The following is a 22305-nucleotide window of genomic DNA, read 5'->3' as shown; positions in this document are numbered from 1 at the left end:
CATTCCCTGGGCTCTGTGGTGGCCGCTTCCTGAGTTTTTATGGTCCAGGCTGTCAGCCACTGGCTAATTGTCCCCATTTTCCAGCTGTGTCACTGTGTTCTGCCCAGGAGAAAGGGTTCCAGCCTGCACATTGGCTTGCTTGCAGAGTTGCCATGCCCGGTTGGTCAAAAGGGGCCCCAGAACTGGCTGGACTGAGACTGGTTTGGGGTGCTTGAGCCTGAGAAAGGAAATGATGGTGAAAAACAATTGGTTTTCCTCATTGTAAAAACAGGCCTCCAGGAAGTGAAGGAGGGGCAAGAAAGGATAACAGAAGGGGTGAATATGATCAAAGCGCATTATATGACTGTATATCTTAATAAAATCCATTAGTTGCCAGGGCACTGGTGACCCACGCCTGTAATCCTAGCTACTCCAGAGGCTGAGATCTGAGGATCTTGGTTCAAAGCCAATCTGGGTAGGAGATTCTTATTTCTTATTAACCTCCAGAAAACTGGAGGTGGTACTGTGGCTCAAAGTGGTAGAACGCTAGCCTTGAGCAAAGAGCTCAGGGTCCTGAGTTCAAGTCCCATAACCACACAAAAAACCAACAAACCATTACTTTGTGCGCTTAATATAAACAACAACAAAAAGAAAAAATAAATCTTCCTGGCAGTAGAGTGAAATGTAGTCTTTACATTCCCATACATACATGCTGTTTGGTAAAGGGAAAGGAAATGGTAAATGATGGAGAATGATGTCTTTAGACAAGCTCCTTAGAGAGGAAGTCTGTCCCTCCATATTTGCCCTCCACTCTGAGCAGAGAAAGGCACTAATTAGGTCCTCCAAAGGGTGTATGGACACTTCTGACCTCCATAGAAGGAGGCAGACAGGAAATGATCCTAGGTGTCTTTTCACCCGGACAGCCTTGGCAGGTTGGCATATTGGTGGCTCTTGCCTATTCTCTTAAAGCTACCTCTGGACTGAGGCAGTCCTTCCAAATCCTAAATGGAGGCCCCAGAGCAACCTGAACTATAGTCCCAGGCAGGACTTTCCTAGCCTTGAGCCCAGGGTGCATGGCAGTTTTCTCAGAAGCATCTGCCCTGAACTAAGAAGCTCCAGAAGAACCAGGCTAGATATCTCCAATCCCAATGGTGGAAGCTGCCTTCCATACTGCATACCTCTGGGTCTCTCACCTTTCTCATTCAGGGCCAGAGAAGCCTACAGGGTATTATTGCTGTGGGAGAGGCAATATTGTTGGGGTAGGCTCAAGACTGGAATTAGGCTGGGACTACAACTATCTAGAGCCAACTTTTTAAGGACAGGAGAGAGAGGAAAGAAAGAGATTTCATAAATAAAGTGACAGGAAGACTGCAGTGGCTGCCTGACCAGTTAGTTATCAAAGGGATGATGTACCTTTGTTACAGACAGTATAGAGGCTATCCCACATTCCTTGAAGAGGGTCCAAGCTTCCAGGATCCTAGCTGCAGGGCTGGGCTGGGACTGGGGGGGGAAGAGGGGGGGAAGGAGGCTGCCGGAAGGGGCAGACTGCTCTGGCAGGCAGATGAGACACTCCTTAAATCCATAGATCATTGACACAGCTCCCTCCCTGCTCAAAGGTCCCCAGTGTTTGCTCCAGCTAAGGAGCCCCTGCTCTGCCCAACAGTTGTGAATCTTGGAAACTGGGGATTCTATGACCCATCTAACACAGAGAAGGCTGACCTTCCCCCACTTTAGCATGAAAATCCAGTGTGTGTGTGTGTGTGTGTGTGTGTGTGTGTGTGTGTGTGTGTGTGTGTGTGTGTGTGTGTGTGTGTGTGTGCTCCCACGCGCTCATGACTGCAAGTCCTGAGGCTTGAACTCAGGGCCTGGTATGATATTTGCTTTCTTGCTCAAAGCTGGGATTCTACACCTTAATCCACAGTTTCACTGTGGCTTTATGGCGGTAATTGGACCTAAGAGTCTCACACAGTGTCTTGCCTGAACTGGCTTTGAACTAAGATGCTCAGATCTCAGCCTTCTCAGTAGCTAGGATTATAGACATGAGAGACATCAGCACCCTGGTGTTTATTTATCCACATAAACAACCTCTCCACAAACCCTCTTATTGCTCCTGGAATCCTCACTCTAATGACAGAGGTCTATCCCCAAGATCACTAAGGAAGAGTGAGAAGGAAAACCATTTTTCGGGTGAAATTATTCAGATTAGTAGTCTATTGGGCTGTGGAAAAAAACAACTGTCCAATCACTACTTAATGGGGAGGTTAGGGAATCTTTCAGCCATTCCACTCAATCGGCAATCCACTCACACAAAGAAAGACTCAATAATGGATGAGTTGACCTCAACAACCCTGCCTTGCCACAGCCCACTCAGCTAACATCCCGGGGAGGGAAATCAATACCACCGTCCTTTCTGCCAGGCCTCTCAAGAGTCCACCACCTGTCCAGTCCCTCAGGTCACAATGGAGTCCATCCTGATCAGCTCAGGGGAGCCTCACACAGCTGACCACAGCTGCCCTGGCTTCATTGGCAGAAGCAGATGTGGCCTTGTCTAGTCAGTGAAGAATGTTTTCCTCCCAAGCCCACTGGGAGTTTGACTCTCTAGATCTACCGAAGGAAAGGGAAAAGGTTTCTGAATTCATGGGAAACCATTGTGGACCAGGAGTTTGCCACTGAAGCTGAGATGGGCTAGCACAGAAGGAAACACATCCCTCTCATCCAGGGACTGCCCAGCTTTCTGATCCAAGGCAGGGAATGCCTTTTCTCCCCTGCTTTTCTATCCAAAATACATTCTCACACTCAGGAGGATCAAAGAAAATTATGGGCCTTTGGAGGGTGGGGGGGTGGGGGGGGAGACGGGGGGGGGGGGGGAGTAAGGTTTTGCAGCCAGCCAGCTACCACTGTGCTCACACCTGTAATCCTAGCTACTCAGGAGGCTGAGATCCAAGAATCACAGTTGGAAGCCAGCCTGGACAGTTTGAGAGAGCCTTTATCTCCATTTAGCCACCAAAAAGCCAGAAGTGGAGCCATGGGCTCGACTGGTAGTGCCAAAAAAGCAAGAAAGCTCAGGGACAGTGCTCAGGCATATATGCACATCCACATAAAAGAAATTGGTTTCACTCATTGAGTGAAAGTTCTGCAAATAGTAGTTGCCCATTTTGTTCCTTTGTGCTGAAATTAGCATGTGGGGACACTGTTTACACATTGTATAATGCACTCTAATTCTGTGTGAGAGGATGAGCAGAGACAATGGTTGTAATCCCAGGAGGGATGCACTGAGGGGGTATCGTGGATTGGGGGATAACCCCCCCCATTCAGGAGCTAAGGCTTACACTTCAAGAAGATCACTTCCCAGCTAGTCACCTGCCAAACATGACTACAACCCTTCCACTTGGAGGGTCTTCAATGAACATTTGTTCACTCACCATTGTCTCCTATCTGGAATGACCTTTGTTTATCATATGAAAATCTGTTCTCAGGAAGCCCTGTAGAGTAGGTTTTCTGTGGTTGGTGAGGAAAGGAAGTCGGATGAAGGTTTCACTCTCAATTCATCAAGCCCATCAACAAGGCATTTTTCTTAGAAGGGAGTCTGGGGTCTTAGAGTCTGTGTAATAATGGAGAATCTGAGGCCCAGAGAGGTTAGGTAATTTTCCTAAGGTTCAACAGCTAGCTGTTCTAGTCTCCAATTAAATGAACTCTTATGTGTATGTTCTTAGTGACCCACAAGAGCCTGTACAGATGTTAATTATTACTATGGCTGTGGGTGCCACCCTGGAAACACATCCCCAACACAAAACCCCAGCCTACATGATTCAGGGACTCAGAACTCTCCACCCTTTCCCCTCCACCCAATAATACTGGAAAAAGTAGGTTCGTGACTCCAACCGCTTGTTACAATTCTGACTACGTTCTTTCTTTTAGCTACCTGTTAGCTATAGTTTTTCAATTTATCAAATGATTGATTTTTCAAAAATTCCACCCCAGAACTTTTTTCAAACTGACATCTAGTTATCTGCTTTTCTTTCTCCTTCCTTTATTTCTTTTCTTTTTGTGCCATTACTGGAGTTTGAAGTCAAGGCCTGAGCACAATCCCTTATATTTTTTCCCTCAAGCCAGGCCTCTATTTCTGGTCTTTGGCAGGCTAATGAAAGTCTCATGAACTTTCCTGCCCAGGCTGGCTTCAAATCGTGATCCTCAAATCTCAGCCTCCTGAGTAGCTAGGATTATGGTCATGAACCACTAGTACTTGGCTCTATATACTTTTGTTCTATAATAAACCCTGAAAAGGAGTTGTTTTCTATATTTTTTGAGTCAAAAAACCAATATTCAGTGGCTGATCCTGGAAACCTGTCCATTTAACATAAATAAAACTATGCCTAGGTTTTACACACACACACACACACACACACACACACACACACACACACACATATCCACCTTCAATTTCCTAGTTATATAGGTGACTGACAAGCTCAGGATTCCTCTTGAATTCCTAGTCTGAGCTGCATTCTCCCATTCTTTTTTTTTTTTTACAAGTTGTACTGGCCTGCTGCGTTTTGGATCTTCCTTTGTAAGGGCTTGGACACTCACCTAGCCTGCATCTTCCCTCCCACCTGCTCTAGGTGTGTTTATTATTGGATTGTGGGATGACAGACATCGAAATAGCTTGCCACCCTCCAGTTCTTTCTAGCGTTATCCCTGGGTCTCTTTTCGTTTTCTCTTTATTATGTATTATTATTATTATTATTTAAACGAATGAGGAAGTAAAGTCCTCATTGTTCACCCTGTTGCAGTCCCTTCTGGGTGCTCTGACGGGTGTGCGGGAGGGGGCGTCTCTTCCTAGACCCCCCCCATGGTTGGTGGGAGCGCTGTAGTCTAAATCCAGGGCCCCTTCTCTCCGGTAGCCTGGGCACCAGAGGGCGAACATGAAGATGCGTTTGCGCCAGTCAATCGAAGAGCTTCAGAAGTGTGTGAGCCAAGATGTGGCCAAAGAAAACGGCCCTGCCATACTTCGGCGGCAGCCACAGGTGACTGGGCCTTATGAGAAATGGCCTCGGTTCCTTGGTTCCGCTGGAAGAGGAAAGTAAAAGCCACCCAGGGCTTGAGCCCGCGTCCCGCGTCGCCCCCGGTGGTGGCGCATGATCGGCTTCCTTGGAAGAGCCCCGGGGCAACGAGCTCTCCGGCCCAACAGCTCCCCAGAAAGGGACAGATCTAGCAGGCTGCCTTTCCCTCCTCTTTCCCGCAGGAATAAACCATTTCCCGGAGAAGCTTTGCTACAGGATTGTGTAATTGGAGACGCCGCCGGTGCAGTGCCTTTGAGCTCCAGATCCCATCTACACTGGGGTTGAAAATACCGCGGGGAATCTCGCCCCGGTGGATTCTTCGCATCTTTGGTTGAACAAATTTACATAAAGAGCGTGGACTCTGCATTTGAGAGTCCATTTATCTAAGCATTGCATTCACCCCTCAGGGCTGGGTCAAGTACCTTTGAATATACGAAGTTCTTCAGAGTCTGAGGCCCAGCTTGGAGTATTTAGATTCTAGGTGTTTTTTGTTTTATTTTTTTTTTAACCATCTTCAGGGAACAGCAGGTTCTGCTGTGTGTTTGGAAATCCTCCAAATTAACATCAGTGAGAGGTCACATAGCCCCAGGCCCAGGGCACGGCCCCCTTTGCCTTCGGGGGCCAAGAGTACAGGTCGCTGGCGCACCTGGAGGTCTACACCCAGAAGAGACCCAGGACTCCGGTGCGGGAGCCAGCAGCCACCGTGGCACCTCTCCCCTGTTACCAGCTCCCCCCCCCCCCTTACAAGGACCCCGGGGGAGATGAAAGAGAGCTATAGATTCCTCTACTAAAGTTCCGAGCGCCCCAGGAGGGATTTGTTTCTATGTATAGACCATCATCTCCAGGACCAAGAGTGCCATGGAGAAGCTCTTTATGGAAAAGAAAGATTTGATTTTTCCCCCCTAAAACTAAAAGTTTTGCTTTGTTTGGCTTTTGTGTTTTACTTTTGTAACTAACCTGAGCAAGATGGAATACTCACCGGAGTGTTCCACTTCAATAGATCCAACCCTGCCATGACTTCCCACCTGTGGGTGTTAGGGGGGACTCAGATGGTTTGATTTTTGTTGTTGTTGTTTGTCTAACTGAAACATGAGTAGTATTTATTGGGGGGGGGGTCTTTTGTGTGTCTGAGAGAGACAGACAGACAGAGACGGAGGCTGAGAGAATGGGAAGGAGACAGAGAACATGGGAAAGTGGTAAGCTACTCCTGCAAGCTGACTTGCTTTACCAGCCCCGGCTATTTGCTGCAGCAGGTGGGGTGGGGGGAAGCCCCACTCCACTTTGGCCCAGCTCCCCGGGCAGCCTACTGAAAGGAGAAGACTGTAGGCCCCGATTTCCTTCTGTAAGAACTGGCAGCTACCATCTTCATTCTGGGACAACACCCAGCGCTGCCTAAGTAGTAGTATTTTGATAACCGATGCTTTCCCAGAAAAGCAGCATCCACTCCCTGCCCCAGACCTTCAAATCCTCTCAGGCTGGGGATGGGGAGGTAACTGCGAAGTAGCATCTACTCCTTCGTCTGAGCGGGGGACACCCCTCCTCATCGCTGGCCACCGCTGGCCAGTAGCAGGGCCTCTACCTGCTTCACCGCTCCTCTCTGCTCTGGACCAAAGTCAGCGATCTGCTTTGCCAGCCAAGACTATCCTAAGTGCGGGGGGGGGGGGGGGGGGGAGGAAGCCATTTCCACTTACATGAGAAGGGACAACAAATGAAGTGGGAGAAGAAAAACAAACAAGCAGACAAACCGCTGTGGAAGAAGATATTCCCTTTTCATTCGATTTGTTTGGCTGCTCGGACTTAACAGGATAGGGTAGGGGAGCGAATAAGAGGCGGGTAGGCTCTGGGGGAGCGCGGGGAAGGGATCCACAAAAGGCTCATGCTGTCCTGCGGCCGCAAAGCAAGTGCGGAATAATTGAAGCAGTGAGCTGGATAAATCGAGGGAAGGGCCCTCCACTATATAGACATTTTTGCCAACGCGTGCGCTTGTGGGTGGGTGGGTGGGTGGGGGAACAAAAGGACTCATTACTCGTGTGTGGCTGCCTCAATTCTCCACTTCCTTTGTGAGAGTCGGCAGATGCTGTTCCAAGTCAGGCTCCGGCGCAGGACGCACGGCGCCAGGTCGCCACCGCTACGCACCGGGGTCTCCCCCACCCCAGGCGCCGGCTACAGCCTGGCGGGATCGGAAAGGAGCAGATCGGCGAGGCGCAGGTGGCCGATCTTCTTCACCTCGCCCAGGGCGGTGCGCAGCTCGTGCGCGGGCGGGCAGCGCAGCCGGCGCGCCAGCTCCCGCAGCACGGCGGCGCGATCGCTGAGACGCGCGGCGAGCACGAAGGGGAAGCCGAAGCGCGCGCGGTACTGCGCGTTGAGCTCGGCCAGCCGCTGTCGATCTTCCGCGCCCAGGCTCGTCAGGCCCGCGCTGCTCTGCTCTCGTTGAGACTCGGCTGTGAGCGTGCCCTGCTGTTGCTCGCGACCCGCCAGGTCCGGGTGGCAACGCAGGATGCCCTCCTGACCTGCGGAGAAGCAAGAGACAACCAGGCTGGAGCGGGATGGAGAGCGCGCCGCGCAGCGTGGTGGAGAGCCGCGGGGATGCTGCGTGCAGATCCGGCCCGGTGGGCAACCCCATCCACCCCCCCCCAGCACCACCAAGCAGGGGTGGTTCCAAAGAAGAAGTACCCCGTGGCGCCCTCCCGGACCCCGCGCCCCGCTGTCCGAGCTAACTTTCGGCCGGGATCGGGACGCAGGGGCGGGGCAGGAGTGACAGGTTTGTTCTTGGAGACCTTGAGGCTAAAGGAGTGGAGGGGAGAAGGGGCCGGCCGCAGAGGCTCGGAATTTACGACCTGCTTCGGAGAGCGGCGAGGACGCGCGATAAGGGAGCCCGAGCTTTTCGTATCTTTTCAAAGTCCTCTTTGCTCTCAGGGGGGCTTTGATGTTGAAAGGGGCCGGACGCGAAGGCCCGAAGACTTCCTGCCAAGCCCAGGAATGGGTTTCGTTCTGCTCCAAAGAAGCACTGGGAGGGGTAGGGTGGCTGGGGAGGGGATGGGGTTGCGGAGGGGATCCTCTGGGGTGGGAGACTCGGCAAAGAAATGCCCAAGATTTTTGTGACCCGAAGTGTGAGTTCTGGGTTTCTAGAATCCAGTATCCAACGTGTCTCACAGATGAAGTGAAAAGAAACCCAAGTCCAGCGGAATCGAACGGCCTTTGGAATATAAGCGGCGTCCTTTTTAGGAAAAGGACGCCCATCCCGACACACACCTTGTTGTCGACTCTGTGTGTGTGTGTGTGTGTGTGTGTGTGTGTGTGTGTGTGTGTGTGTGTGTGTGTGTGTGTGTGATATGTGATTCCTTTTCTCTGGCTATAGATCACAAAGAGCCCGTTTTCATGGAAGAAAGCTCCTCCTAGGTTTAAAATCAGAAAGCTTTGGAGTGACATCTGAGATTCAAATTCCTAATCCGGGGATTTCTTTGAGCCCTTTCAATCACTTTACTTCACTCCAGGGAATTAGAACTTTCCAGGTGAGGTAAGATCTTAGCTAGGGTAAGCTTTACCGTGAGGACACCACCTGATTCGCTGCGTAGTTGTGAGGATTCGAGGGCCTTCATTTGTTTCAAGCATAGTGTCTAGTGCCCATAAATATAACTCGTTATTCTTAGTGTATAAACCCGGGAATTGACCTGAGGTGCCACAGGAAGGACTTGCCTCTTTCTGACTCAAGAAGACAAGAATACCGTGAGCAGTTCTGTTGGGAATGAGAAACAAATGAAAGCATCCTTTAACAAACGATAGCTCCATGGGACCACAGAACAGAAAGAACTTGTAATTATGGTGTAGTCTTCTCTCTCTCAAATCTTATGGTTCCTCCCCCACCCCACCCCCATTAATAAAAGGGTGTAAGACTTGTGCCCTCGACCTCACAGGACCTGAGAGCTGGGGAAGAGGAGGGTAAGATCTCCATGGGGAGGATTTAGGGAGGCCCCAGAGGAGCTTCGGTGGTCTACCCAGTCACTGACTTGCACTGGGACCCTCCACTCCAAAACAGAAGTGGCTGTCAGGGACCTGACTTCCCCTGGTTAAAAGGTATTTAAAGCAAATCTGAAGCCAGGGGCCCTGGCTCACATCTGGAATCCTAGCCACTCAGGCCTACAATCCGAAAATTGTGGCTCAAAGACAACGAGGCAAAAAAAAAAAAAGTCTTTGAGACACCTAACCCCAATTGACCAGCAAAAAGACAGTAGTAGAGCCGTGGCTCAAGTGGTAGAGTGCCTGCCAGAATGAAAAAGCTAAGGGACAGTGCCTGGGCCCTCAATTCATGCCCCAGTACTGGGCACAAAAACAAAACAAACCAAAACAAAACCCATGTCACCACAAATCCCAGTTGGCTAATACCATTGTTTGGGAACCCTTCTCTTGGGTGTCCTACCCTCCAGCCTCAACAGACAGGAATAATTCATTCCCTCTCCCGGTGTCCAGCCTCCTTGGGGGTGGTGTAAAATGTGGGTGCTAAATTTCCCACCTCAGGAAGTGGGCATAGGGTTGTCCAAGCCACGAGGCTCAGCACCCTATCTCCTGCAAGTCCACCAAATGAACCAGGACTAAAGCAGGCGCCTGGCTTGGAAGAAGGAACTATGTGTTCTGACTACCTCTGCCCCGGCTAGGAAAGACCACCCCAAATTCCTCTTCACTCACTTTCAAATCTGTCCCTCCTTGCCCAACCCCTATTTAATTGTTCTCTCTAGACCAGTCCAAGATTTGGGGAGTTATTTGGTGTGTGTGGGGGTGACCTCTCACTGCCCCTGCCAGTTCCTTCCCCCCACCCCTCCCCCCAGGGGCGCAGTGCACACCCCAGGCCTGCCTCCTGCCCTTCTAGCCCTTGTACTGCACTTCTGACTCCCCCTAAGGTTTATCTCCCCTCTTGAAAGCATCCCCCGCCCTGGGTTAATGTTTGTCTAGGACTGAACATGTGTTTTCCACTCTTGAAAGGAGGGAGAAGAGAAAGGAAGACACGAAAGGGGCAGAGCAAAGGGCAGAAGAAAATAGACTAAACAAGAGGAACTGAAATTTATACACACACACACTTTTCAACACCACAGAACAAGCAGAAGGTGTGGTAGGTGATAATAGCTCTACCCAGATGAAATAGAACCAGAAACTCCCCACCCCCCACCCGCCCAAGACGACACTGGCTTCACCACAGGGGAGGGTGCTGTAGTGCCAGCCCATAGCAAGGATCCCACCAACTCACACCAGCATATCCCCCAGGTCCACCAAGCTGACGCCATAACCCCACCCCCCACCCCCAGGCTGACGCCATAACCCCACCCCCCACCCCCAGGCTGGAGCTTGCGGACCGCGGACCATCTTCCTGTATCCTCAGGGGCTCTCTACCTCACCTCAATACCCAAGTTCTCCCACAGTGCTTAGAGCATGTCCCTGCTCTGAGACTGTTCTTCAGTCTTCCTGAAATTGTGTGTGTGTGTGTGTGTGTGTGTGTGTGTGTGTGTGTGTGCCAATACTCAGGCATTGTCCTTTTACTGTTTTGCTGGACTAGTATTCCACCACTGGAGCCACACCTCCACTTCAGGTTTTTTTGGTGGTTAATTGGAGTTAAGAGTCTTATGGGCAGTGGGGCGGCTCATACCTGTAATCCTAGCTGCTCAGGAGGCTGAGATCTGAGGATCATGGTTCAAAACCAGCCTAGGCAGGAAAGCCCTCAAGACTCCTATCTCCAATTAAGTACCAGGAAACTGGAAGTGGAGCTGTGGCTCAAAGTGGTAAAGTGTTAGCCTTGAGCAAAAAGAGCTCAGGGACAGAGCCTGAGTTCAAGCCCATGACTGACAAAAAAAAAAAAAAAAAAGATTTGATGGCTTGGAGCCATGACCTTCAGATCTTAGCCTCCTGGGTATCTAGGATAACAGGTGTGAGCCACCACCACTTGATTTCCTCTGTCACATCTAGAGATGTCATTATGGAAATATGTTCTTTGCTGGAAACACAGGACTGGAATCTGCACATGAAGGACCCTGCCTCATGTTCCCTTAGGATAGAAAAGGCAAGGAATAGTAGCCACTGACCAGTAGAGCCCTGTAACTGGGCTTGCCTGCGTCTGTACTCACTTGTGAATTTCCTTTAAGTGACACCATCACTGATCTGCTTTTAGGTAGCATCAGTCTTTGCATCACGTGCTGGAAGTCAGTTCCTCTTCCCTTCTCAGAGACTTTGCTTCTGCCATTTCAGATACCCTTTCTTTCATCACCTCCATCCTCAGCCATAAACACCTTACAATCATCAGCCCATAGCAACATTAAAGTCCTCCCAGGAGTTTTGCTTGTCCTCGAGCCGTTCCTTATTTCTCTGCTCTACCTCTCATCAGTGGAACTGTCCACAGACCTGAGCTTGTCTTCCTCGTCGCCTCCCAGTGGGCTCTGTACCCAGCTTCCAGCCCCACCCACAACCCAGCTGCACTACTCAAGGTCTAAATGGCAGACATTGTGGCTGAACACAAAGACCATTTTTCTATCATCCTCATCTTCTTCCTGTGTGGATATTTTGAGACACAGTCTTGCTATAGGCATGTGCCACCATGCCTGTTTCATTCTCTTCCTTTCTAACCTCTAGGGAACATGCCATGTGGTTGACTTTCTCGTCTCTGCTTTTGGAGATGTTGCTTGCCTACTTTTAGCTTGCTCTGCCAGTAATATTGAAATGAGCCTGAGATGGCAGCTCATGCCTGTAATCCTAGCCACTCAGGAGGATACTGGGGGATCCTGGTTTGAAGCCAGCCAAGGCAAACAGATCTGAGAGACCCTTATCTCCAATTAACCAGCCAAAAGCCAGAACAGGAGGTATGGCTTAAGTTGTAGGGCACCTTGCTTTGAAAGAAAAAGCCAAGCAAGAACATCAAGCCTTGAGTTCAGGCTCCAATATCTGCATATACACCCAATTAATTAATTGCTCAACATGCAGTACTCACAGCTCTTCACTCTTCCACTCACACAGGTTCAGTAAGAGTCCTCATCCTGTTTATAGGCTTTTGTTTACTTAGTTGCTTTGATGGTAAGGGGATTTGAACTCAGGGCCTTTTACTTTCTAGGTAAGCACTCTATCACTTGAGCCAGGTCCCAATCCTTTTTTTGTTTTAGTTATTTCTCAGATAGGATCTCACAGGTTTTCTGGGACTGCCTCAAACTCAGATTATTGATTGAAAAGGAGACTAACGAATGTCTTCCCTCTGGCTGTCCCCAAACTGTGATCTTCTGGGTTTCCACCACCTGAGTAGCTGGGCTTATAGGTGTGAGCCACCGTGGCAGTTGTATGTTTTTAAATGGACATGTCAACTGGACATGACACCCAGATCTATTTAGCCCTTAGCTTGTTTTCCACTGTTATGATCCCCAGGGCATCAGACACTTTCATTTGGATAATTATAAGGCAGCTCTGACTTCAAGCTTTCTTCCCCATTCCAACTTCTCAATTCTAAGTCCTCTTCACCTCTGAGAAAGGACACCATCTCCCACTCACTTGTTCAGAATAAAAGCTTAGGAGTAATTCTTCATTTCTTTATTTTGACCCACCACCACTAAATACATCCTTCCTCCCACCCAAACTGTTGTCTTTAACATCTATTCCAGGATTTCAGTGATTTCTCTGCAGAGCTCATCCTAGTCCAAGCAGCTTTGTCTCTGTCAGTGTCTCAACAATGACAGCCCTCGACTGGCTCTTCATGTTTCATGTGGCACCTACATGTCTTTTCTAAAAGGTAAATCCAAGAGTATCACATTGCAATAGGAAAAAAATAGAACTTGTGTGTGTGTGTGTGTGTGTGTGTGTGTGTGTGTGTGTGTGTGTGTGTGTGTGTGTGTGTGTGTGTGTGTATTGCTGGGGATGGAACTCAGGGCCTTGGACATGCTAGGCAGTCTTACCACTGAACCCCAACCCCAGCTCTCAAACTCTGTTACTTCTATGAAGTTCATGATCTATCCCTTGTCTGCTTTTTCCACCATCTCCCACTATCCTCTACACTTCACGTTTCTCCAACCACCTTGTACTTCCTGTGCCTCCAAACTGTCTGATCCATGCCTAGCTCAGCATCTCCCTCCTCTCTCCTTCCTTCTTCCTTCTTTCCTTCCTTCCTCTCTTCTTTTCTTCTTTCTTTTTTCCTTTCATGCCACTACTGAGGCTTGAACTCAGAGCTTGGCATTCAGCTTTAGCTTTTTTGCTCAAAGCTGGTGCTCTAACACTTGAGGCACATTTCTACTTCCACCTGTGTTCTGGTTAGAGATAAGATTCTCATGGACGTTCCTGCTTGAGCTAGCTTCAAACCTGGATCCTCAGATCTCAGCCTCCTGGGTAGCTAAGATTATAGGTGTGTGCCACCAGTGCTCAGCTCTTTTTCATTTTTAGGGTACTGGGATTTGAAATCAGAGCTTTGCTCTATTGGAGCCATACTTCATCTCAAGTTCCTTTTCCTACAGTGACCTCTTCCTTAATCTTAGCTGTATTGTTCAGTTCTAATTTTAAATTCTACTCCTTAAGAAAGACCTTCTTAGCTAGGCATGAATGGCTCTTACCTGTAATCCTACCTACTCAGGAGACAGATCTGAGGGTCTAGGTTTGAAGCTAGCTCAAACAGTAAAGTTAATTATCTCCAATTAATCACTAAAAAAAACCCAGAAGTGGAGCTGTGGCTCAAGTGGTAGAGTGCTAGCCTTAAACACAAAAGCTCAAGAACAGTGCCCAGACCCTGAGTTCAAGCCCCAGAACTGGTGTGCATGTACACACACACACACACACACACACACACACACACACACACACACACACACACACACACAGAAAAGAAAGCCAATCCTTCTTTATCACAATTTTCCTGCAAAACATACATCATCTTTTAACCTTTTTTAGAACCTGAAATAGTCATATTGACATGTTAATCCTACCTGTCTTTGCTAGAATGGAAGATCATGGAAAGTAGAGGCTTGTTTTGTTGACTGTTCAGTGCCAGAACAATGCCTGGGCATAGGGAGTAGATGCTTTAATGTATCTGGTAGAGAGCTGACAGATCAAGTTTGAGGCTCTGAATCCAATCCCCAGCATTGGAAAAACAAACAAACAAGTATTTACCAAACTACATACCAGTCTTGAGGAAATGTTATCTTTTTTCAGTTGAATAAACATACATTTGTTTATTTATTTAGTTCCTGGGATGGGTCCCAGGACCTCACACATGCTAGGCATACAGTCTGCCATAGAGTGACATCCAGTCCATATTAACTTTTTTTTTTTTTTTTTTTTTGTCAGTCATGGGGCTTGAACTCTGGGCTTGGGCGCTGTCCCTCAGCTCTTCAGCTTAAGGCGAGCACTCTACCGCTTACCATAGTGCCACTTCCAGTTTTCTAGTGGTTTTATTGGAGATAAGAGTCTCACAGATTTTCCTGCCTGGGCTGCCTTTGAACTGCGATCCTCAGATCTCAGCCTCCTGAGTAGCTAGGATTACAGGCGTGAGCCACCGCCGCCCGGCTTTAACATTTTAATAGTATGATTTAAACATCCTATAGTCTGTATTTTTTTTTTTTTTTTTGCTGGTTATGGGACTTGAACTTGGCCTGGGTGCTGTCCCTCAGCATTTCAGCTCAAGGCTAGCGCTCTACCACTTGAGCCACAGCGCCAGCTTTTTCTGCTTATGTGGTGCTGAGGAATTGAATCCAGGGCCTCATGCATGCAAGGCAAGCACTCTACCACTGAGCCACCTTCCCAGCCCCCTATAGTCTAAGAAAAGTACTTGCATCTAATTTCCTCATTAATTTATCCAATATGCTCTCTAATAAGTTGGAGGTTTTGTTGTTGTTATTGTTGCTGTTGTTGTCAGTAATAGAAATTGAATTCAGGCTCTAGGTGCTGTCCTTGAGCTTTTCTGCTCAAGGCTAGCACTCTCTAGCACTTTGAATCACAGCTTTACTTCCTTCCCATTTTTAGGTGGTTAATTGGAGATAAGAGTGCCATATACCAACTGCTGGTTGTGCACACTTGTAATCCTAGCTACTCAGGAGGCTGAGATCTGAGGATCCTGACTGGAAGCCAGCCCAGGCAGGAAAGTTCATGAGACCCTGATCTCCAATTAACCACCAGAAAACCAAAATTGGAGTTGTGGTTCAAAGTGGTAGAGCTCTAGCCTTGAGCAGAAAAGTACCAAGATACTGAGTTCAAGCCCAATGACCCACCAGAATAAAAGAAAAGAAAAAAATGTCTCAAAGACTTTTCTTCCTGGGCTGGCTTTTAATGACAACCCTCAAATCTCAGCCTCTGGAGCCTTACTTTCTGATATTTTTTTTTCTTTTGGCCAGTCATGGGGCTTGAACTCTGGGCCTTGGGCACTGTCCCTCAGCTTTTCAGCTCAAGGTTAGCACTCTACCACTTGAGCTACAGACTTCCGGTTTTCTGGTGGTTTATTGGAGATAAGAGTCTCATGGCCTTTCCTGCCAGGACTAGCTTTGAACTGCGATCCTCAGATCTCAGCTAGGCTTACAGGCGTGAGCCACCGACACCCGGCTTTTCTGATTAATTTTAAGTAATGACATTACTGTAATTCTGAAATGCCACAAGGGGTGACAGAGCACTTGCTTGCCTAACACAGGCAAAGCCCTCAGTTTGATCCCTAGCACTAGTGAGGGGAGGTGGGAGAGAAACAGAGAGAGAGAGAGAGAGAGAGAGAGAGAGAGAGAGAGAGAGAGAGAGAGAGAGAGAGAGAGAGAGTAGTAGAGAGAGACAAAGACAGCGGCAGGAAGGTGTTGTGCTGGAGTTAGAACCTAACACAAATCAGCCTTGAAGTTGTTTGAAGTGTGTGTGTGTGTGGCTTCACCTTTAGTTAGTGGGAACTAATTGCGCTAGAGATCTTTTGCTCTTAGAGCTGGAGCTAAATAGTAATCCTGTACTGCCATCTACTGGCCAGTTGTCACCATAGCATACCCAACATTGTCTCAAATAGCATTCTAGAAACAGAAATTTCAGTTTTTTGTTTTTCTTTCTTTCTTTCTTTTTTATTTTTGTGATGGTCCTGGGGCTTGAACTCAGGGCCTGGACAATTTCCCTGAGAATCTTTTGCTCAAGGCTCACACTCTACCATATGAGCCACAGTGCCACTTGCAGCTTTTTCTCAGTAGTTTATGGGAGACAAGAGTCTCATTCCTGGACTTTCCTGCCAGAGTTGGCTTTGAATCACGATCCTCAGTTCTCAGCCTCCTGAGTAGCTAGGATTACTGTTGTGAGCCACTGGCACCTGTCTTTCTTTTTCTGTGTAAAAAAATAGTACTAAACATCTATGAAATTTATGGACTCAAGTTTTCTCTGCAAATGCTCTACTACTGAGTAACACCTTTATCCACCCCCCTTTATTTAGGTTTTTTTTTTTCTTTATTTTTAGGTAGTCTTCCATTTCTTCCCGGGTCATCCTCAGACCACTGTCCAGTAGCCTTCAGACCTGGTTTGTTTACTGAAATAGGAGTCTTGCTAACTTTTCACTGGCGATGGCCCAGAACCCACCTCTACCTTGGGAATAGCTGGAATTACAGATGTACACCACTATGTGCAGCCTAGGTGGAAGGTTCCCTTAGGTCATGGAGCAAATCCTTCACTCAGCAAATCCTATGCACCTTCCAAGGTCACCTTTAGTTTGAGGGCTCAGAGACTGTGTCACACCTATTTTGCTCCTTGCCTTGCAAAGACAAAAGATAGTCTATGCATTCCATTCCATTTTGTCCGATCTTGTTGATAGAATTCACATGAGTGTAGGATGTATAACTCGGTCTCTTCGCTATGTGTAGAATGGGAAGTGATGACATCAAGTGATGTAGCATACCCCTTCTGTCCCACACCTACATCTTTGTGTGTCCTAGGGCTCGAACTCTGGGCCTGGGCACTGTCCCTGAGCCTTTTATTTTAACTCAAAAATAGCACTCTACCACTTGAGCCAAAACTCCTTTTCGGGCTTTTTTTTTTTGGTGGTTAATTGGAGATAAGAGTCTAACAAACTTTCCTTCCCAGGCTGGCTTCAAACCTTGATCCTCAAATTTTAGCCTCCTGAGTAGCTAGGATTATAGCTATGAGCCACTGGCACCTGGCCCATACCTACTTTTTGATCATATGAACATATAACATCTGTATTCAAAGCTGGAAAAGAAGGCTAGCAGTAGAGCTCTTGATCACATGCACGATGCTCTGAATTTTCAATAGCATAAATAAAGCCTATGCTCTGAGAAATTTTCAAGCATACAACAGATTATTAGTAACTAATGTGACCACACCATACAGTAGACTCTTTGAACAATGAAGTATAAGGACATGGATAATATCAAGCATTAATGTTAACCGACAGACTGAATGAATGAATCCCCTAGAAACTATTCTAAACTTTTGTTTTGGATTCTCTGAAAAATTCTTCAAAAGCCAGTGGGTAGCTCTGGAGGCATGGCTCCGGGCAATAAAGCACTTGCTTATCAAGCCTGAGACTGAGTCCAGACTTTAGTACTGCCCCAACGAAACAAAAACAAAACCACCACCATTGAGGTTGACTATCAGTTACTAGCAATCTAGTGCTGTTACTTTCTAGCCACGTGGCTTTCCTTAAGTTACTGAATTTCTCTGTGCCTCAGTTTTCACTTCTGGAAAGTGGGGGGAATAATAACAATGCTGTTTATGTTCAAGGGCTACTAAAAGGCTGAAACAAGTTCCCCACTGTGAATTGCATGGAACACAGTAGAAGGAAAAGTTCTATTAATGCTAGTGATATTTATTTATTACCCACACTGGGACTTTAACTCAGGGCCTTGTGCTCTTTTGCTCAATGCTGGCATTCTACCACATTCTACCTTCACTTCCACCTTTCTTTTTAATTGGAGATAAGAGTCTCGCTTTCCTTACTAGGCTGTCTTTGAACTGCAATCCTCAGATCTCAGCCTCCTGAGTAGCTGGGATTACTGGGGTGAGCTGCTTGTTTGTTTATCCTGATAGGAGAAATATCAGGCAAACATTTTAAAGATGGTTTCCTCCATGGTTTAGGAGAATCTCATTTATCCTCCCTTACTTTCCTGTCAGACATCAAAAGCTTGGATTCCCATAACCCACAGACATCTGCTCACCCCACAGGCTTTGGGCTGCAAATCTGGGGTGACCTCACTCAGCTGGTAGAGCTGTAAATCTTGGGTTTAAGGATTCAAGTCTGTCATCTCCCTTTTACCTTGCTCCTGTCAGACAGCTTAGTAGAAGCCAAACACCAGTGGCTCACACCTGTAATCCTAGCTACTCAGGAAGCTGAGATCTGAGGATTGCAGTTCAAAGCCAACTGGGACAGACAAACCCCAGAGGATCTTATCTCCAATTAGTGAGCAAAAACCCGGAAATGGAGGAGTGGCTGAAGTGGGAGAGTATGCCCCTGTACCAGCTTGGGTAAGGATGGATGTGCACCTTATGTTTCTGTCCCATGGACTTTAGCCCATCACCCCTTAGAGGTGCCTAAACTTAATGGAACTGACTCCTTCATTTCTGAGACCTTCACGTGGTGACAGACGGCCATCAGAGGCACCACAGCCCGTGCTGATGTGAGTCCTCCATTTCTCTGTTCTTTGATGGGACAAGAGAGCCCCAGGCCCCTGCCTGCCCCACCCAGATGTCTTGGGGAGGGCAGTTACTATGTGAGGTGGCCCTTGCCCTTGTCCTTGTCCCTTGATGGTATGGTAGGCCCTCCATGGGGAATAGGACAACCTGTGAGAGACACACTGCTAATCCCTGGCCTCTGGCCTCTCTCCTTCCCTCCCCCTCCTTATTTTTTTTCTTTTTTCTTTTTTTGTCAGTCATTGGACTTGAACTCAGGGCCTGGACACTGTCCATGAGCTCTTTTTGCTCAAGGATCTACCACTTTGAGCCACAGCTCCACTTCTGGTTTTCTGATGGTTAATTAGAGATCAGAGTCTCACAGATTTTCCTGCCTGGGCTGGCTTTGAATCACAGTCCTCAGCCTCATGAGTAGCTAGGATTACAGGCCTGAGCCACCAGTACCCAGATTCCTTCCCTTCTTCTGTCTCTATCTCTCTGTCTCTCTGTCCTCTTTTTCTCTCAATGGGATCTATGTAGCCCAGGCCGGCCCTGAACCTGCAATCCTCCAATCTTCCTGTCTCCACTTCTGGTATGCTGGGATTACAAGCATGTACCATCATGCTCAGGAGCCTCTAGATCTTGGTGGAGCTGGGTTTCTCAGCCACTAAATCTTCCTAAATCACCACCTTCTCTTCTCCTCACCTCCCAGCCAGGAGTGCACCATCTTCTCTCTCCTCAGAAGAAATCAACAGTGCGTTTTATTTTCTCCAGAGGGGTTTCCTCAGTTTCTCCTCTCTCTCTCCTTCACTCCCTCAGGAAGTCACTGATCTGAATGAATTCATTTCCCTTGGTAGTCCAAAGTGGCTTTTTCGGATAAAAATGGTAGTCATGCTCTTTCCCTTGGGCTCCTAAGACCTCCCAATATCACGTTGTCTCTTCTTTTGCATGCAGGACATTGCTGAAGAGTTAGAATGGGTGGGTCTCAGCCTGACCTTTGGTCAGTCATTGGCTCACGCAGAGCTCTCTTGCCCTGTGACCTTGCAGCTCTAATATTTACCAGGGACTTTAGCACAGCTCACACCGGCTCTTTATTTATTGTTATTATTATTACACTTATATTTTGTACTATACTGTACTGGGCTTGAATTCAGGGCCTGGGTGCTATCCCTTCTCTTGTTCACTCAAGGCTGGTGCTTTACCACTTAAGCCGCAGCTCCACTTCTAGCATTTTGGTGGTTCATTGGCGATAACGATCTCACAGGCTTTCCTACCTGGGCTGGTTTTGAATCATGATCTTCAGATGCCAGCCTCCAGAGTAGCTAGGATTATAGGTGTGAGCCATAGACTGGCCCACTCAGATTCTTTCCATTCTCCATTGGCCTAGGACCTCATATGCACTTGATCCTGGTTTACTGAATCTCAAGGTTCCACTGAAATAGCTACAGAAACATGACGAGTATAAGCAACAAGATTAAGCTATTTGAAAACATTCCAATAAGAGCATTAGAAAGCTTTTGCCTTTCCAGAGCATCTCCTCCCAGAAGCCTTACCTGACTGTGGAAGAGCGTCAATAAAAGCAAAGAAATGCTTTTCTAGCTCTTCTAGGCCAGAGAATGGGCGCTGGGACCAGACAGCGGCTGCAATCAGAGGACATCGCTCAATGACATTTCCAAACACATCTACAAATTCCCCAAAGTCCATAGAGTTGACCTTCGCCATGTCCATTTCTTATATTCAACGGGAGGCCGTTAGACGCGTGGCTTCCTTTGCACTGAGTGACCCAACCTACTTCACCGGGTTGTATTTGCCTAATGCACAAGCTGGGTTTTATGCAATACCAGTTTTACCATGTTTTCAATGCCTCTGAGAGTGCAATCAGAATTCTTATGCAATGAATAAACACATGCATAGGGCTTTGTTTGGGGACCAAACCCAAGGCCTTACACCTGATAGGCAAGTGCTCTACCACTGAGTTCCATTTCCAGCCCAGGCTCAAGGTCAAAGCTAGGGCAAAGAGATCTCTGTATGGAGAAGGTCTCCGACCAAGTTCTTATAAATCAAAGCCAGTAGGAGCCACATTTTACCTATCCACTCCCGCCAGATAGACTTTTGGTATCCTTAACATTTTATTTTGATGGTCAGTGGTTTCAACTCAGTCTTGTGCTTTCTAGGCAGGCTCTTTATCACTTAAACCACAACTTTAGTCCTTTTTGCTTTCAGTTTTTTTCCAAATATGGTGTCAGTTTATGCCTAGACAGGCCTAAATCAAAAAATCTATTTACAATTCCAGTTTAGCTGGGGTAACAGGCATGTGCTATTATGCCCAGTTCTTTTCCTTTTTCTTTTTTCTTAGTCCTGAGACTTGAATTCAGAGCCTGGGCACTGTCCCTGAATTTTTTTGCTCAAGGCTAGGAGCCACAGCTCCATTTCTGGGTTTGTGGGGGGTGGGGGCAGGGAGTGGTTAATTGGGGATGAACTTTCATCTCGTGAACTTTCCTGCCCTGGCTAGCTTTGAACCACAATCCTCAGATCTCAGCCTACTGAGTAGCTAGGATTATCGTGTGAGCCACCAATGCCCGGCACCATACCCAATTCTCAGTTGAAAAGAAGTCTCATGAACTTTTCTGCCAGGCTGGCTTCAAACCACAATCTTCCTTATCTTTGATTCCCAAGTAGCTAAAAGGATTATAGGCACAGGCCACTGATGCCCAGCTCTAAGTGGGTTTTAATATCAGTTCCAACACATACAACCTGACATGTGCCAAAGTATTGAACATTTTTGAACATCTGTAAAATCAAGACAATAATAGTCTCTATCTGTAATCCTAGCTACTTAGGAGGCTGAGATCTGCAGGATCTTCCTGCCTTAGCCTTTTCTCTTCAAGGCTGGGACTCTACCACTGGAGCCACAACTCCACTTCTGGCTTTTTGGTGGTTAATTGGAGATAAAGTCTCATTAACTTTTCTCAGATCTCAGCCTACTGAGTAGCCAGGTGTGAATCATTAGCACCCAACTCCATGAAGGATTTGCACAGACAGGCCCAATGGTCTCTAGCTTTTCCCCTTCACTCTCTAGCAAAATGGTGAACCTCCGTTAAGTCAAGGACTGACCCCATGCAGCATCTACCATGCCAGATGAAGACTGGGATAGGTGAGGACCAGTTTCTCTAGGGCCCTCTACCTCATTACTTCCCCCCTCCCCCCCACCACACACACACACACACACACACACACACACACACACACACACACACACACAATATACTATTGGACTATTAGGCTATTAGAGCGCCCTCTATCCACCAGCAATAGTAAGTGGGAGAGGAAAGCAGGTAATAAGCTGGGCAGAAGGTGGAGCCTCCATTCTTCATTGCTTCTAGTCCTGCTCTGTTCTGCATGGCCCCCATGCCATTACCTCCATGGATCTCTGCATACTGAGATCCAAGCCAAAGGAGTTCTCAGGCCTCCTCTGCAGGAGGACTTATGTCTGAGTGTGAGCTGAAGCTGCCTTGCTCAGGGCAATGCTGCTTACATGGTAGGAAGGGCTGCGCTCCTGACAGCACTGTGTTTAGTGTGCATAGAATCACAATCCCATATGAGCTTTCCTCCACCAGACCAAGGCTCTAACCACCACTGTTGTATCTACTCATCATAATGAAGCGCTAAAAGAATCTGCTAACATATG

The 22305-nt window shown here is 47.7% G+C and overlaps 1 protein-coding gene across 2 annotated transcripts; it reads right to left on the bottom strand.

Moving 5' to 3' along the window:
* Positions 1-6787: 6787 nt before the first annotated feature.
* On the bottom strand, positions 6788-20418 carry Urad (ureidoimidazoline (2-oxo-4-hydroxy-4-carboxy-5-) decarboxylase). Of its 2 annotated transcripts, none has more exons than XM_070003060.1 (2): positions 20171-20418; positions 6788-7549 (listed from the first exon to the last, which is right to left on the bottom strand). In XM_070003060.1, exons 1-2 carry the CDS (start codon positions 20343-20345, stop codon positions 7203-7205), a joined length of 522 nt encoding a protein of 173 aa, XP_069859161.1. In that variant the 5' UTR covers positions 20346-20418; the 3' UTR covers positions 6788-7202. The 2 variants fall into 2 exon arrangements, with proteins under 2 accessions (XP_069859161.1, XP_069859160.1); XM_070003059.1 differs by lacking the exon at positions 20171-20418 and adding an exon at positions 7877-8645.
* Between the last annotated feature and the right edge of the window lie 1887 nt (positions 20419-22305).

This window comes from Dipodomys merriami, unplaced genomic scaffold, assembly GCF_024711535.1.
Source record: "Dipodomys merriami isolate MVZ:Mamm:240054 unplaced genomic scaffold, mDipMer1.0.p SCAF_6, whole genome shotgun sequence".
NCBI lineage: Eukaryota > Metazoa > Chordata > Mammalia > Rodentia > Heteromyidae > Dipodomys > Dipodomys merriami.
This window is presented reverse-complemented; position numbering and strand designations above follow the sequence as displayed.